Here is a 17418-nt window from a genome sequence, read left to right on the forward strand (position 1 = left end):
TCTTCCAGAGGATTGTTTGTTTTCAATCCTAAAATAAAGATTCAAACGGTTATGAATAAGCGGCTTGATTCATGATTCGGATCGCGTGTCAAACTGCTGAAATCACGTGACATTGGCGATCCAAATCATGAATCAATACGCTGATTCATAACCGTTTGAATTAATAACATTAATATTACAAAATGTATAATGTAAAAGGTATTTCAAAATGTAATATTTCACAATATTACCGTTTTACTGTATTTTAATTTTTTCTAGCTTTCTGACACTATAGCGTTGGAAAGTGTTTTTTTGTTTGTTTTGTTTTTTGTTTTTTTGTGCAAATGTATTGTACATGTGCAATTTTCATTGTTTGTGTGTCCTCCAAACAAAAATTGTATTACAAATATTTGAATTGTTTCTCTAGGTGATGAGGTGTGGGTATATTCTGCCAGTACTCTGGAAAGAGACTATCCTAAGAAGATCTCCAGCATGGGTTTTCCTTCAGATTTGCATAGAATTGATGCTGCCTACTCATTCTACAAGAGCAAGAAGACCTACTTATTTGCTGGCGACAAGTACTGGAGGTAATCCTTTTTTTAAATAGCTCAATATATGTGGGCTTATTAAAGTATATGTTCACTGTGATTTATAGACAAAATAAATGGGTAACACTAGTAATTATTAGTTAATTCAACATGAAATTATGATTAGTTAAGATATGAACTAATCATGAACAAATGAGGAGCTATCCTGAACCAAGACATGAGTCATAAGGATTCATGCATGAATAACAGCAGCATTAATACATGTAAGTACATGTTTGATAATTAATGCATTAATTAATTAATTAAGTATGGGTAAACTAAATTAAGCAGGCTCTCTAAGCAGGAATAACAAGTATTTTGACTTTGAAATACATTTTCAAATGAATTATTGTCATAATTTAAACCATTTTTTATTGGAAGCTTCATCATAAATATTACTGAAAGCCGCAGGATTAGTTTTTCATTACTTTCACTGATCATCTAAATCTGCTATATTTTATCTCAAAAGGTCTGTTTTTTTATCTCTTTCCCATCAAACTAAACCTACTGTGACTCATAACAGTTTCTGAGGAATCAGTCCCCAAAAAATAACCAAACAGTAAATAAGCAGTTAAGTCCAGAAGTGAGGGAATGTTTGCTGGGATCCGTAGTTCTCTCTCCACCCAGACATAGGCCATGATGATACAGTACCTCCGTTATACTACTTATACTAGTTACATGTGTATTTTATAGTAAGTTTATGATAAATAATGAGCTGAATTTGGTAAGTAGTTAACAGTGAATTAATCATGACGTGCCCCCTCAAGTAAAGTCATGACACGATGCATTAACAAGCCATGAATTGATGTTAGTGTATGGTTAGTTAATAATGAATTAATCATGATGTGCCCCCTCAAGTAAAGTCATGACATAGTCATACATTAACAAGCCATGAGTTGATGTTAGTGTATGGTTAGTTAACCGTGAGTTAGTAATGATGTGCCCCCTGAAGTAAAGTCATGACACTATGATGCACTAACAATTCATTAATTACAAAATTAATTAACATATACACAAAGAGTCCTTATTTTTTTTCACCCCTGGTACAAAAAAACTAAAATATACAAAGTATTTGTAGGCTAGTTATTTTATTTTATATGGTAATTGTAAAATAAATATAGTTATTGTAAACTTATATGGACTTAAAATAAAGCCCAAACATACCCGTAAAGCACACACAAGGCACGTTTACATGTAAAGCAGCACATCCACCGGCTAATGCTAATCAAATCATATACATTTAAACAATTATAAAATAAAAAAATTGTGCTCCAATTACTGTACACGCCTCCAGAAATATCCCAATACAACAATCATACAAACTTGTCCTAAATGATTATTTCGGTTAACCAAAGCAGTGGACATTATTTGATAAAATGCCAACATTACCAAAGCAACACAACTAACACGCTAGGAGCACCGAGAGTGCCACTAATGAATGTCCCACCAGAAATAAACCAAACATACTGTAGTTCCGGGAAGAAAACTATAGCTATGACTAAAAGTAATTGAACTATAAAAATCAGAAAACAGTTTATATCAAATGAAAATTATTATTGGTAGTTATTAGTCTATTTTCCACGTTTGATTAGACAAATCTGTGAAATTGATGGCTAAATAATCATGTTATTTGTCAAAGCTGCAGATGGCAGATTTGAATACAGTTGTATTCTTGTATATACAGAATACAGTAAATGACAGTATTAAATCACATGTTTAATTAAAAGTCAGAGTACTTCTTATTTATTTTAAGGAACCTGTTTGATTAAGTTTAACCATACATGTTAATTAATGCATTAATTACCAAGCATGTACTAACATGTATTAATGCTGCTGTTATTCATGCATGAATCCTGTATATGAATATGGTCAAAATATATATGCTATAATAAGGATAAGGTTATATATAAATCACACTGTTATATCCCTGAGATTTACTGGAAATTACACATTACTGAAGGGGTGTCACAGAATTTCAAAGTTAAAGAAAGGTATAAATGTGTTGATTGTAGGACTGTAGATGCTCACTTTTTTCCATGACTTCTCAGATACAATGAAGCCAAGAAAAAGATGGATCCAGGTTTCCCTAAACTTATTGCGGATTCTTGGAGTGCTGTCCCCGATGACATAGATGCAGCGCTCAGCCTTAATAGTGATGGTAAGAGACTAAAAGTTGCTTGGTTTCAGATCCATCTTTGTCTGTGGTATTCCTCTGGATATAAGTACAACTTGACCTCAAACCTGAATTAACCTTTCATTACAATCATTTATTCTCCCTTACCTATATTCTGTTAGCCCTCACATATACATCTGATTTGTTTAATAACTGTTTGTAGTGTACACAGTGTGTGTGTGTGTGTGTGTGTGTGTGTGTGTGTGTGTGTGTGTGTGTGTGTGTGTGTGTGTGTGTGTGTGTGTGTGTGTGTGTGTGTGTGTGTGTGTGTGTGTGTGTGTGTGGAGCCTGGTAGAGAATTCTTGGCAGTTAACTCCAACCCAATTACTGCTGGCATTAGGCCTTCAACAACAACAATACCTTGCTGTATGGTTCCCCTCTGCTCAAGATGAGGAGTTTTTTCCAGTTATAGCCACTGTCTGAAAAGCACATAAAACTCAAAATGAGAGAAAAGCTTAAAGAGAGGAAAGGATTTATAACGGTTTTACACAAGGTGCTCTGGTTTCGTTTAAATTTACTGGAATTTACTTAACATACATTCTTTTTCAACTACCCAACTCTTTCCTCTGCTGTCACTAACACACATTTGCACTCATACAAGTATACGCACACACACACACACCGTACACACTTCATAGAGCAGGCCTGTGTGGTGTCTGAAAGGTTCCTCTGTGTGTGTGCTTGTAATTAGGCTGTTTGGAGCTGACCAAGCAAAACAACTTCTCTAGGTTGTGAATTAGACCCCACACTCCAAAGTTGTACAGATAAATGGATCTCTTCCATGGAGCCATTTCATTTACACCAGTTATGATGTCTTATGTGTTCTGTTTTTTGTTTTTGCTTTACAATACCCTTAAAAAGTTTGGAATCAATAAGATCTTTTTTTCTTTTAAGAAATGAATACTTTTATTCAGCAAGGAGAAATTATATTAAAATAGAAAATTAAATAATAATTATAATAATTATAATTATAATTATTATTATTTATTTATTTATTTATTTTAATTGTAATATTTCAAAATATTATGGTTTTACTGTATTTTTGTTCAAACAAATCCAGCCTTGATGGAGCATAATATAAATCTTTTAAATATATATATTTTTTTAACTATTACCTGCCCCAAACTTTCAAACGGTTTGTTTGTGTGTTTATTGTAGAGAAAATTGTATTTAAATGTATCCTTAATTTATTTTAATTTGTTATTTGCACTTATTAATTTTTTCAGGTCACAGCTACTTCTTCAAAGACTCCCACTATCTCAAAATGGATGACAGCACTCTGAAAATTGTCAAAGTTGGGGAGGTCAAAAAGGACTGGCTACGCTGCTGAACATCAGCAGAACATTCAGCCCCTGGCACTCTGTGATGACCTTCATCACTAGATAAACAAGGCCAGCGTTATCGTGCCAAATGACAGCACTCCTGCCCCTCTTGGTTAGTCGGAGCCTCTTAGATTATAACCCATCCTTAGCTAACCAGAGAGGCCTGGTAAAATTCACTGCCTGGACAATTTTTGCATGCCAGACAGGCAAACAAGACCGCAGTTTTTGCTGTTTTGTCATAACGTGTGATATTTCTTGTTTATTTTTAATTATGAAAGGGTTGAATGCAGCTCCTACCCCTTAATATAACCTACATGTATATCATCAGTTTTAAAAGGACTTCTGACATTTCCCATTTGCATGTAAATGTGGCAGTGGTGTCAGTGAGATGCATCTTGAATCATTTTTATTTTGTTTTTTTAATTTGCACAGAATAAATCCATCCAGGCAGTATGTAAAAAGCACAAATGTAATATTTTGCTAGTACTGATATGCAAAGATTAAGGACTTAATTCATGTTTTATTTTGTAGTAAATACTATCCAATAAAAATGTCTACATTTAATAAGAGGACACATTTTATACATGATAATTGTGTACAAACAGAGACCAAACAACTGTCAAAGCACATCATTTTTGTTAGTCTTGTTTCTTTCATCTCATGGTACAGAGAGAGATTCATGGCACGGGTTGCCTGAAGACTGTATAGGGTTTGTTGCATGATGGACTCATGTCAAGCAAGTATCATGAGAATACTGATTATCATTTGTACTCTTTATTTTTATTTTTTTTATTTTTTCCTGTAGGTTTTGAATTGACGTATGCAATCTGTTTATATTTGTAATGTTTTTTTATTTTTATTATTTTCCTTTTGCTTTGTGCACTTTGTTACTGTCTCAAAATAAATATTAATTATCCTTTAAATGGAATCATGTCGTTCAATTTTAACATTAATCTTGGAAAGCACTGCATCCTAATGATTCTTTGATTTTCACACCAAGAAAACAATTGGTATAGTTCACATTTAACTTGGCTACTTCACAAAATTACTCAGACTTCACAAACATTATCTAGATAAACAGCGACATCTAGCAGTTATAATTAGCGCCGTTCTCTATCTTGTATGTTTACCATATTTTACTCTTAATGTAAAACATAACAATTGAACAATAACAATACTTTTAATGCTTGTTTGTTAATCTTTTGGTCTTGGAAAATGTCAAGAGCGAGTCTTTAAAAGCTGAACTAGTTGAACTTAAAATATAGGATGCAGTTTTTTTTCAATCGATTATATGTAAATAAATATCCTGTAGTGGGCTGAGTGAACAGCCGCATGTCCCAACTTTTCAGAACGTTCGTCACCCGTCTGCTCAGCCCATTTAAAAAGAATCGATTCAAACGAATGATTCCTTCTCGAGTTAGAGCATCACCGCTTCCGATTCTAGACCGCCGGCAGAAATACTGGACACACGAATTTGCTGATGTTCCGAGAAAATATTTCTCACCTCGGTGCACTCTCTCGTTAGACAATGATTTTTCAGGAAGATTTTATTAGGGCGTGTGTCCAGTATTTCTAAAAGTGTCTATAGCGACTGACAGCACTTGTCCAATGGGCGAACTTGTAGAGAAAAACAGCGAGGGCACCTTTAGCCCTGGCTACTACAGGGCTAAATAGGATTATGTCCGTAAGAGGTGGGGTTTGTCTTAAATCCAACGGAACACTGCCTACTTAGGACATTACATTTAGGACATTTTGCGCATTTTGAGTCGGCTATTGCACGCACAGAAACTCCGGTCTTTCTCCAGAGCTGTCTGGGGATGCACAAACTTGCCGCTTGCGTGTAGGATTATAATAGAAAAGAGAAGATTTCTAGTTAGGATGCATCATTTGATTGTGAAACACATCCGTTGACCGCTAGGGTTCATGTCATAAGGTGGCGCTTGTGGTAATGAGGAAGCTAGTCGTTCAGAGGTTTGACACATGAAGACTCTGCGGTGATGAGAGAAGATGATGCCTGCGCAGAGAGTGTTCGCGCTGCCCAGACAGCATTCCCTGCTGCTCCCCGCCGTCATCAACCCGTTCGTGCACGACCTTACCTTAACCAAAGCCGATAAAATCAAAGTGAGTCCATACTCTCAATGACTTTTCTGTCACTATTACTCAGTCATACATCGCATTAGTGTGTCGACATCTTTATTTGATTTGCTTAATATGCTTCCCTCTAGGCTATTGGATGAGATCTCGTATAGTCTTACAGTAATATCTTGGGGAACAGGGTTGACAAATGCATCTGCAGAAAATTATTCTGGTCTAAATAAATGAATATTCAAATTTGTACTGCAATATATCAATCGAATAGATCATTTGAAACATTTGTGGTATAGTCTACAGTCTTAATTGATAGTCTAGCTAAAACTCAAAACTATCTTGTTTACATGCTTGATCAGTTGTTCTCAACCCTTTCGACCTGATCGAAGGCCCTGCTGTCCAACACAATATTCAAAGCACCCACCCCCCTTATATGAGATAATTTTGGTATTGCTGCTGTAATTATGACAAAGAGATGTCAACTGTTTTTTTTTTAGTTTTTTTTTTTTTTTTAGAAATGTTTTAAATTAATTACCCAAGATTCATTTTTGTTTCCATACTTTTAAAGAACTTTAGTACTGTAGAACTGTAATAGTGTTTTATTTAGCATTTTAATTTATTTTAGAGTTGTGTTTGTTTATTTTGTGTTTTATACATTATTTTCACCTCAAACTGATTGCATCACAGTCTTAAAAAAGTCCCCACAGAAGAAACATCTGCTAGGTTGAATCACGACTCCCTCCCATGTTGCTGCAGATGTTTTGAATTGAAACAAGTAATTTGCATTGTGTAGATTTCTTTGACATTTATTGTGTGATTGTGTCTGTTTTTTCTCTTATGTCTGTGTGTAGTGTTTTCTTCAAGGAATCATCCTTGTGCCGCTCCGTGCCATTTTCTTGCTTCTTGTTCTAATGGTCATGTGGCCGTTGTCTGTCATGATAACTTTCGGACAGTCTTTAAAAGGAGCAGTGGAGCCCATGACTGGCTGGAGAAAGTAAATACCACTTCTTGTACACTCATGTTACACACAGATTACACCGCCTCTACATTTCAGCACAAGATTCAAATTTTAGATTACAGCTTGTTTAAACCATAATAAACACTCCTGGGCTGTTAACTAAATTTGTCTTAGTTCCTGATATTAATTATTTGCTACATGCACAGAAGTTATTATGCATTGTACGCTAATAGTGATTTGTTAGGAATTGTGTTTATGTGAGTATGTGTATTGCTATGTGCTTTTACTTCCTCTGCATTAAAAATAGAAGTGTGCGCTGTGATGCGAAATTTGTTGTGAGCACAACCAGTCAGTTTAATTCATGCTTTTCTGTCAAACAACAGGCCACGTGGTTTCTTGAGAAATGTCTAATTTGCTGCATCTCATTTCTCTTTGGACTGACCACACTGATCAGATTAATTAAGTATAAGCGTAGGAGGCAGCATAGCTGTTGCAGGGATGTGGTTATTCTCTTAACTGATGCAACAACATGCTGATCTCACGCCCGATGAGATGACACACCGTGTTAAAGCAAGCTTTTTGTGCTGCTCTGTGCATGTGTTGTTGGTATGTTTGACTAAAGTTCACCCACTGTTATTTCTCATGGTTTCTGTGCTTGTATATGTGTTTGTGGGCAGGTTCTTACACAAAAGAGTGATGACCTTTCTAGGCCGGCTGTATTTCTTTGGGATGGGTTTCAGGGTGGTGGTGAAGGGAAAGCAAGCCAGCAGTTTAGAGGCCCCTATTCTAGCTGTGGCCCCTCACTCTTCTTTCTTTGATGCCATCGCCTGTATTGAAGCTGGTCTGCCCTCTACCGTATCCCGCTCGGAGTCTCTGGAAGCACCAATCTTTGGCAGTAAGCATTGTGGTTATTTACATCAACATTGGTCTATAAAAAAAAGCATCACAAAAAGTTGTATTACTGCAAATTTGTGGATTATTGCAAATACCCCAATCAACACAAAGAAACAAATCAGATAAGCAGATGTTAATGTGTCATTGAGTGGCCAACACTTATACCTAATGTGGAAATGATCAGCCCCCCCAAAAAAAAGTATTAAATATCCATAATTGATGTCAGTTTTGCATATGTTAATATTATTAGTTAATATTGTTTTATTATTTTATGTTTCCCCAGGGTTTTTGCGCTGTGTGCAGCCAGTGCTTGTTTCACGCACAGATCCAGACTCTCGCAGAAACACTATACTTGAGATTGAGCGGAGAGCAAAGTCAGGAGGACACTGGCCACAGGTGAGCGCCTCCACTTTTATTTTTGTTCAGTTTATCATGTGTAACTTTTAAAATGGTACAAAAAAATGTTCACAATGTGAAACCAAATTAAGTGTGTTCCACCTTTTGAAAGCAGGAAATTACTCTTAAATGTGTACTTCCTCAACTTGAATACAGGATTTCCTGTTCCTAAACAATGACCAGTGTCAACATTGTGGATGTTTAATTAGTCTTACTTAAAGCTGCAGTCTTTAACTTTTTGCGCTCTAGTGGTTAATAAACAGAACTGCATGTGTCTTGCGGAAGAACATTGCAGTCGGCTCTATTTATGTCTATGGCGAGTCCCGCAGGGACTGTGCTCCTCCGCAGCGGCTCCTACCAGACCGGTCTTAAATAGTTCCAATGTAAACACTTATTATAAGTGCACCATAATGATTCAGAATACGACAAAAACATGGTCTTATTGTCAAAAAAATGTATTCAAGTTTACATTCTCATTATATACATTTTGTAAATCTTGAACACAAAAAAGTTATGGAAAGCAGCTTTAAACTTTATTTTATTATTAAGACGTTTTTATCTAGCAAACTGTAAGCTATATTTGAAACTGCATATTTTATTTTATTAATACAGTATCTACTTTTTTTGTTGATTTACCCTGAAAGAATGGAAGTGAAATGAGACAACATGCCCCATAGGTGGGGTATATTGTAACATGTGAGGGGGCATATTGTAACATGAGCAAATGACAGCTTAAAATGTTATCTTATATTTAAAAATATATACAAAACAAACTAAAATATTTTGTCAATAAAATACAATTATTAACTTTTTGAAATAAAATATTAATTTTTTTATCATTAAAGGGGTGGTAAAACACATTATTTCGAAGGCTTGATTGTGTTTGTGGGGCGCACTGTAACGTGTTCATGCCTTGTTTTTATAAAATTGCATTATTTTTCATATATTTTACCTTTATTCTACACTGCTTTGTCCCTCCTTGTAAAAAAGATCTGATGGTTTCCAGGTTCTATGAAGCCAGTCCCTCAAAAATACGCAATGGTCTCAGATTGGTTAGCTGGCCCAGCTGTGTTCTGATTCGCTAACCGCCTAGTTCACTCCAGCCTACTCTTCTCCGGAGCAATAAAAGATGGCCTCGCCGCCCTTATTTAATATTCTCAGAGGAGGGGTTTGTGTAAATATTGGAGCTGCTGATGTCAGCAAGTCTGGAGGAAAAGGTTGTAGTTCCCAACCGGCCGTTTGCTGTAGTCCTTAGAATTTGATTTCTTTAAAAGCAATTATCTCCCTTTGCTTTAAACTTTGAGCTTTGTAACTTTGCAGATGTTGTAAATGCTCAAACAGCAACATTACACACTATCTAAAGTGAAAACCAAAAAAAAAAGTGTTTTACCACCCCTTTAAAAATACACACAACAAACACATCGCTAATACAGCTATACAGCATAGTTAAAAATATAATAATAATGAATAATTTCTGAACATTGACTCTCAGTCCTTATTTACTCTCTTCTCATGGTTTCTCTAAAGAATTCATAAAAGTATAGAATATTATATCATAGTTCTAATAGGGGCTCATTGTACCGCAGTGTTACAACGCACCCCACCTGCGCGACTGGGATTTAAACTGAAGCTTGTGTCTTCTGCTGTTAGATCAGCTTTAAAGAAAGATCTCAACTGTTAAATAACAGATGTAAAATTCAAATAATATCAGATTTGTCTTATTTTAAATAAACACAAAAAACAGAGATGAGAAATAAACTTAAGTAAGAAATGTACTTTTGCTATAGTAAAATAAATTTATTTTTAAACTCTGAATTCAAGCCACAGTACACAGTGAAGACAGTGAAGCATGGAGGTGCAAGCATCATGATATGGGCATGTTTCTCCTACTATGGTGTTGGGCCTATTTATCGCATACCAGGGATCATGGATCAGTTTGCATATGTTAAAATACTTGAAGAGGTCATGTTGCCCTATGCTGAAGAGGACATGCCCTTGAAATGGTTGTTTCAACAAGACAATGACCCAAAACACACTAGTAAACGGGCAAAGTCTTGGTTCCAAACCAACAAAATTAATGTTATGGAGTGGCCAGCCCAATCTCCAGACCTTAATCCAATTGAGAACTTGTGGGGTGATATCAAAAATGCTGTTTCTGAAGCAAAACCAAGAAATGTGAATGAATTGTGGAATGTTGTTAAAGAATCATGGAGTGGAATAACAGCTGAGAGGTGCCACAAGTTGGTTGACTCCATGCCACACAGATGTCAAGCAGTTTTAAAAAACTGTGGTCATACAACTAAATATTAGTTTAGTGATTCACAGGATTGCTAAATCCCAGAAGAAAAAAAAATGTTTGTACAAAATAGTTTTGAGTTTGTACAGTCAAAGGTAGACACTGCTATTTTTTTGAACACACCCCTTTCAACTAATTGCCCAATTGCACAGCCTTAAGAGCGTGCATATCATGAATGCTGGGTCTTGTTTGTTTTCTGACAATCTACTGAACCTACTGGTAACTTGTTTGCCACGTAGCAATAAAAAATATACTAAAAACCTTGATTATTCTGGTTAGTCACATTGTACTGCTATTATTTTGAACAAGACTGTACACAAAGTTTCCTCACCCTGGCATGTGTGGAAAGGGTTAAACCATGCGTGTTACAACTAAACCCGCGTTAGGTTGTGCCCCGCGCTCCCCTATTGCTGAAAATAACTGCTGGTTTTCTTTTCTTTTTAGGTGCTACTTTTTCCTGAAGGAACATGTACAAACAGATCATGTCTCATTACCTTCAAACAAGGTTAGCAGATTGTGTTTATTTCTGTTTGTTTGTAATATAGAAAGGTTAATTATAATATTGGATGACATAATAATGCAGATTAAAATATTAAGATCCATTTAAGATGTTACAGATACAGTATACCATAGCAAAAGTCCATAACTCAGTAGATAATGAAAGTTGTGTATGAACTGCACCATAGGAAAATCTTCTTGTCTGTTATCAGATAACTAATTTCCCTAAATGCAAATGTATACAAGTTAAAGGGAAGATAAACTATCACTGAATTAGGGGTTTCGACAGTTTATTTTGGTGCACTAAACAATCTAGAATGAGGTCAGCGAAACCATCAGCACATAAAAGAGAGTGAGCGTTGTGTCTATGAATAGATATTACACACATCACTAACACTTTATCCCTTTGAATATTTGACATTCATTAAAATATAGTTCAATTACTTTTTGCATTAGGCTTCATCAATTTCGCTCGTCAGTGCTATTTATTGTTTGTATTACGTTGGTCTGGTGGCAACGTTGTGACCCTGGCCAAAAATAGTCATGGTAGGACGGCATGAATCGGTAAAAATATGTAACACAGAAAATTTCATAAAAATAAATTCAAAGATCCGTTCAACTTTTGTTTTGGAACTATTTTTCAATCATTATGGTTCTCGGAGGGATGTCTTTTCAACGGTCATTAAACCTCCAAAAGTTTGCTGGGTATGAATGTAGCTAAAAGGACAAACAGAACAAAGAGGATGAATGAAAGGTGCTTATTTGCTACTCTTTTTACCTCCATAGGTGCCTTTATCCCAGGAGTCCCAGTACAGCCTGTTCTTATCAGATACCCAAATAAGCTGGTCAGTATAAATTCAAAAGAAATCTTATATCATTTTCATGATGTCTTAGTTTCTGGTGAAAAACATATCTGACAAACACAATAGAGTAGCACAAGAAATTTGTTATGTAAAATACAAACCATAAATAACCATAATAACAAAGTAGAGAGGACTGTAGTAGGCCAACCATAAAAAAAGCTTGCAATTGCATAGGGCCACCTGGCAAAATTACACACATTGGCTAAAGGCTTTCCATGTCTGTCAGTCAAGCTTAAGCTGTGAATAGCTCTTTTTTAATAGTTTTAATAGAAGAATTTTTACACTTTTTTTTATTTTTTTATTATTACAGGACACAATCACATGGACATGGCAAGGACCAAAATCGTAAGTAATATCAAAAATAAACAGCCAAAAGCATTTACACAACTGACAAAATGTTTCTTCACTTATGCCTTTTCCAATCACTGCTACAACAAAAAAGTAATCAGAATTTAAATTCAAATGCCAGGATTATGTATGTAATGCTCTAAGAAGCACTCTGGTGAGCCAAAAAGGATGTTTCATTGGTTTATTGGTATTTAAGATAAGAATAGAGCTACATTTTATAATCAAATGATAAAGTATAATAGCCTGCAGTGATCTAAATTGTCATCTTCCTCCTCTGCTTGTGCAGTCTTGTTGATCACTTTCTTAGATAAGCTTGGTTTAAAGACTTTTTGCACAGTCATGCATAAACAGTATAGAGAGAGAGCAATGCTTTCTGAAATGCTGTTGGTTTGGAACCTCACCACTAGTTCCTGTTTTAGGGCCAGACTACTGCTGCTCACACTCTGTCAGTTCCATACTACAGTGGAGGTTGAGGTCTGTACGAAATATTTGCATATTTCATGCTAATATTCTCTGCTGTTTTCACCTTCAAAAGAGCATCAAAAAGCGGTTATGCTAGAAGCTTTAATGCTAAAACAATTAACTCAATCACGCATTATCTAATCTTACATAGTTGCAAATCATTTCTGAGAATATTTTTGTATTGTGTCTGTTTTAGTTTCTTCCCCCTCACGTTCCTACTGAGATGGAGAAGAAATGTCCTGTCAAGTTTGCTCAGTCAGTGAGAAATGTCATGGCTGTGTAAGCATTGCTATGTATTATAGCATGTCTGTATAAGATTCTATTTGGTGGAACTTTACAATATGTGCACAATACAATATTTTGATCTTAAGAATTGTATCTTACTAGGGCTCTGGGCCTGCCGGTCACAGACCACACGTATGAAGATTGTCGTCTGATGATTGCAGCTGGAGAACTGACCCTGCCTATGGAGACGGGTCTCGTGGAGTTTACCAAGATCAGCAGGAAACTGGAGTATGACTATTATATAAAAAAAAAAATTTTAAAGCCCAAAACTTTTTTTATAATAAAAAATGTGACCACAAAAGGAAAAATAGTAGTTTACAGTTATCATGAAATTCTTGTTCTTTTATGGAATATTGTAGTATTTATTATAAATTATTCAAATACAAAATGCCATTGTAATATTTGATCAAAATAACTTCCCTTCCTTCTTGCAATGACGTCTTCACATCTGATGACATGTGCAAGACTGGTGCAAGAGCTGGACAACCTTTCACTCACATTACATTACAGTAATAGCAAACCACAATGATCCAACCATCCAATCAAGTCCTGTCCTACATTCTTGTTCAAGAAGCCTTTTACTTAGATATACATCACAATAGGGAAGAAACGACTATCGCAACTATTGTTTCATGACAACTTGAAGCTTGAAAACTCTGTTTCTCTGTTGTAACTCCAGATTAAAATGGGACAATGTGAAGAAGGAATTGGAGAGTTTTGCCAACATAGCCTGTTCTTGCAAAGGTGGGAGGATCACAGTTGATGAGTTTGCCAGCTTCCTCAAACTACCCCTCAGCCCAGCTCTACAGGAGCTCTTCGCTCTGTTTGACAGGGTGGGTGTGTCCATAACTTATATGAAATGGAAATGAGCCCCACGTGATACAGGGAAAATGTACAGAAAATAATTGAAATGTATAAAATACTCTCAGATATCTGCTTTAAAAAATACTTTATTTTCAGTACACAACCAATATATATCTCTGTGACAGGATGACTCAAACAGTATTATATTTTATTCACAGTGTGGCCTATTTTGAAGCACGTTTCATGTGTTTTTTTTGTAGAACGGGGATGGCACCATTGATTTCAGGGAGTATGTCATTGGTGTCACAGTTCTGTGCCGACCAGCTAATAATGAGGATGTCATTCAGACTGCTTTTAAGGTAATGACATCACAGTTTGCACTAATGCTATTATGAGAAGACAATTGAAATCCATAAATTCTAAAACTACTGTATGATTGTGCGAAGATAAAATAAAGATTTAATCTGGTGTAGAGTTAAAGATGATGTTGTGATGTGGTTATGAAGGGTAAACCAAACAAGTACTGATGTGTCAGTGGTTGTTAGCACCTCAAGGTGGCTTTCAAAAGTCTTGAACTACTTGACAGAAAGAAAAGAGTCAACAGTAGAGCATATAGATGGATTATCTTGTGTGATTTCTTGTCAAAACTGGTCTTTCCGCAGCTGTTTGACATTGACGAGGACAACTGTATCACCCAAGATGAGTTTAGCGGTTTGATACGTTCTGCTCTTGGAGTGTGTGATCTTGACGTCAACAGCCTCTTCACAGAAATTGATGCAGATGGATCGGGACACATAACTTATGGTCTGTACACCAACTATATATATTATAGAATATATATAGCATATAAGAAATGCTATCTGTTTAGAGAATAGTTTTTTGTAGTATCGTAGGTTTATATGGACTGTCAAACTAATTGCATTTTTGGTTATATATTCTGTGGTCAAATGGTCTGTACATAGATATGATTATGCACTCAAATCTCAAATATTTTCCTATTAAGCCATTTCTAAATATACTATACCAATCCCAGGTGTATCACAGTCCAGAGTTCTTTTCCTGTCCAGGTTCTTGATTTAACTTGTCTAAAGTGAACCCTGACTGTTGTGTTTGTTTCATGCATTCAGCAAGAAAGAACTAGCAGATTATTGAATGCTGCGTCATTGCGGTAAAATGTTTAATAGGCCAACAAAAGTTTCCATAGTAATTTGAGGTAATTAAAGAGCATCACTTACAAGAAAGCATCACGGTCTGCAGCACGTGATTCCATGCTGTGTATGTAAACGCCTTGGAAAATATCTGTGTGTGCATTCATGAACACTTTCAAGTGAAGGCTTGTGGTTGAAACCTGTTTTTTATCCAAACGATGACTGTTGCCTATTGAAATGTCATTTTTGTATTACTTGCAGGAAGCTTTCATGAAATCGTTGAAGAGTTGATTTTAGGCCATCAGCTGCATATATTGGATAGTAGCCTACTTGAGCGTCCAAAATAAAATGATTAAATCTTTTAAGAGTTGTTTTTACACAGATCTGTTTTACTGTTTTACATACTGTTTCACACAGTAGCCTGATCTTACATCATTTCATTACTGCCCGCCCGTTACCTCATTTGATTAATTTGGTTTCCTTTTGAGTAAACACATTTGTAGTAACTTACCCCCCTCGTTTCCTCTCTCAGATGAATTTCGTTCCTTCGCTCTCACACACCCAGAATATGCCAAGCTCTTCACCACCTACATCGAGCTACAGCGTTACCAGTGTCTCCAGGGGCAGGATCCAGACTGTGACAGCAATGTGCCTTACTTCTGTACTGCTTCTCATGATGACCACCAAGAGGACAGTACCTCTGATAAGAAAGATGATTGACACAGTTGAAGAAGATGAAGCATGCAGTCAAGAGGTTGTTACCCTGCCATTCCATTTGAACACTTGCCTTAAGTGTTTGAGTGTTTTTGTACACAAGCATATGTCCTATCAAAAAATTTGGTTTTCCAAGTATTTCATAAACACTTTAATGATTTAATTAAAGGCATTCAAATCAATGTTTACAAAATGTCAACACATATAAGCATGCTAAAACACTTATTCTGTTGCAGCTAAAAAAAAAAAACATAACTTTGGGTTTTTAGTCCACACCCCTCAGCTTTTAGACATGAAGCTTGTAGTCCCAACACAATGTTTCAGTCGTTTAATTTTATGAAGGCTAATATTATTTGCTTAAATCTAATTGAGGGGGGAAAGGTGATTTTCTGATTTAAATTATGGAAATCATGTACTTGATTCATGTGTATACATGTTTCCCTTTATGGAGAATGGATTTTCTTTAGAATTAATATATTACAGAAGAGATTCTTATACAAATACAAACTTTCTTTTATTTTTATTTTATTTTTATTTTTTTCTCTCTGCTCTGGGAATTTGGTATACAGAAAGTGAGTTAATCAAAGGTTTTGCTTTGCATCTTGTTTTTATTTACATTCCCATTGAGAGGAAATGCTGCTGAGTTAGCGTTCTGTCCCTGCTGCTTGTTCAGACAAATACTCTGTTGCATCCACTGAAAATAGGCCAATTTGTGAGCAAACAGGCAACACAACACGCCCACAGTAGTGCTCACCAGAGGGCTTGGTTCCAAATTATCCCAGTGCAGTGGTATTTATTTAGCTATGCAGGTTGCAATTATGATTTTGTTAACACAGCAAAGTTTGCTTTTTTTGCCATTAAAAGAAATCCTTTGAATTTTAACTAGTATTTGTTGTCCCTTTTATGTTTGAGTGCATTAACACTTGTTCAAAGAGTTTGTACACTCTTGTGAATTATCAGGAACTATAAAACTAAAACTGCTGATTAACTAATATTTTTATACCGAATATATCCACTAGGTGACAGTAAATCCCAGTATATAAGCAGGTCTGCTACAGTAACCGGTCGTTGTTTCACAAGAAAATCATGTTTCACTTCCTGTGCTCTTAGTGTTCCCGAGTAGTGGCAAAAAGCCTTGCAGGCTGGGTCCACATTTTGGTGACTTAATGCCGCAAATACTGTCGGGTCGAAGGCCCATTGAGACGGAATCCGTGTAGCCTCAGCAAAAGTGTGTATAGGCTTTGTCGAATGTCACATGAACAAACAAGAAAACCATTTTCTTCACATCTACATCACATGTCTGAGAAAGTGTCAACAGCAGAATGAACTGATAGCAATATTTATGGCTGATTATTAAATTAATCGGCTAAACAAGCAGGTTACTTAAATTGTTGGTGTTTTATTCCATTTTAATATTCAGATTTTTATGAGAGTATGAAAATAAAAAACTATTAGATTTCATTCAGCATATGTTATGGATATCGGATAAGTTTTTTATATTTAGTAGCTCCTTTGAAGATATATTGATAGTAAAACAGCTCTATATTTATCAGAGCACATACAAAAGACTTGGTATAGAAGCAATGCAACCTATTTAGCAGAA

General features: G+C 35.6%; 2 protein-coding genes across 2 annotated transcripts in view; both read left to right on the forward strand.

Moving 5' to 3' along the window:
* mmp2 (matrix metallopeptidase 2) overlaps window positions 1–4984 on the forward strand; it is a 43284-nt gene extending 38300 nt beyond the window's left edge. Inside the window, exons 11-13 of the mRNA XM_067440265.1 lie at window positions 407–566; window positions 2615–2724; window positions 3966–4984. Coding sequence (XP_067296366.1) covers window positions 407–566; window positions 2615–2724; window positions 3966–4069 — 374 coding nt within the window. The 3' untranslated portion in view covers window positions 4070–4984. The remainder of the gene's footprint in view (window positions 1–406; window positions 567–2614; window positions 2725–3965) is intronic.
* Window positions 4985–5476: 492 nt separating this feature from the next.
* Window positions 5477–16697, forward strand: lpcat2 (lysophosphatidylcholine acyltransferase 2). The gene is made up of 14 exons (XM_067450620.1): window positions 5477–6182; window positions 7001–7143; window positions 7785–8002; window positions 8285–8397; window positions 11138–11198; window positions 11978–12036; window positions 12365–12399; window positions 12822–12876; window positions 13061–13143; window positions 13252–13377; window positions 13829–13982; window positions 14214–14312; window positions 14616–14757; window positions 15634–16697. Exons 1-14 carry the CDS (start codon window positions 6069–6071, stop codon window positions 15819–15821), a joined length of 1590 nt encoding a protein of 529 aa, XP_067306721.1. The 5' UTR covers window positions 5477–6068; the 3' UTR covers window positions 15822–16697.
* Window positions 16698–17418: the final 721 nt, after the last annotated feature.

Source organism: Pseudorasbora parva, chromosome 1, assembly GCF_024679245.1.
Source record: "Pseudorasbora parva isolate DD20220531a chromosome 1, ASM2467924v1, whole genome shotgun sequence".
NCBI classification, from domain to species: Eukaryota; Metazoa; Chordata; class Actinopteri; order Cypriniformes; family Gobionidae; genus Pseudorasbora; species Pseudorasbora parva.

Bases quoted from the DNA above. Each gene is read 5' to 3' on its own strand.
- lpcat2 (XM_067450620.1), top strand. From the start codon at position 6,069: ATGATGCCTGCGCAGAGAGTGTTCGCGCTGCCCAGACAGCATTCCCTG. The intron at 8,398-11,137 runs GTGAGCGCCTCC...TTTTCTTTTTAG, and splicing joins CAGGAGGACACTGGCCACAG to GTGCTACTTTTTCCTGAAGG. The intron at 14,313-14,615 runs GTAATGACATCA...GTCTTTCCGCAG, and splicing joins TCATTCAGACTGCTTTTAAG to CTGTTTGACATTGACGAGGA.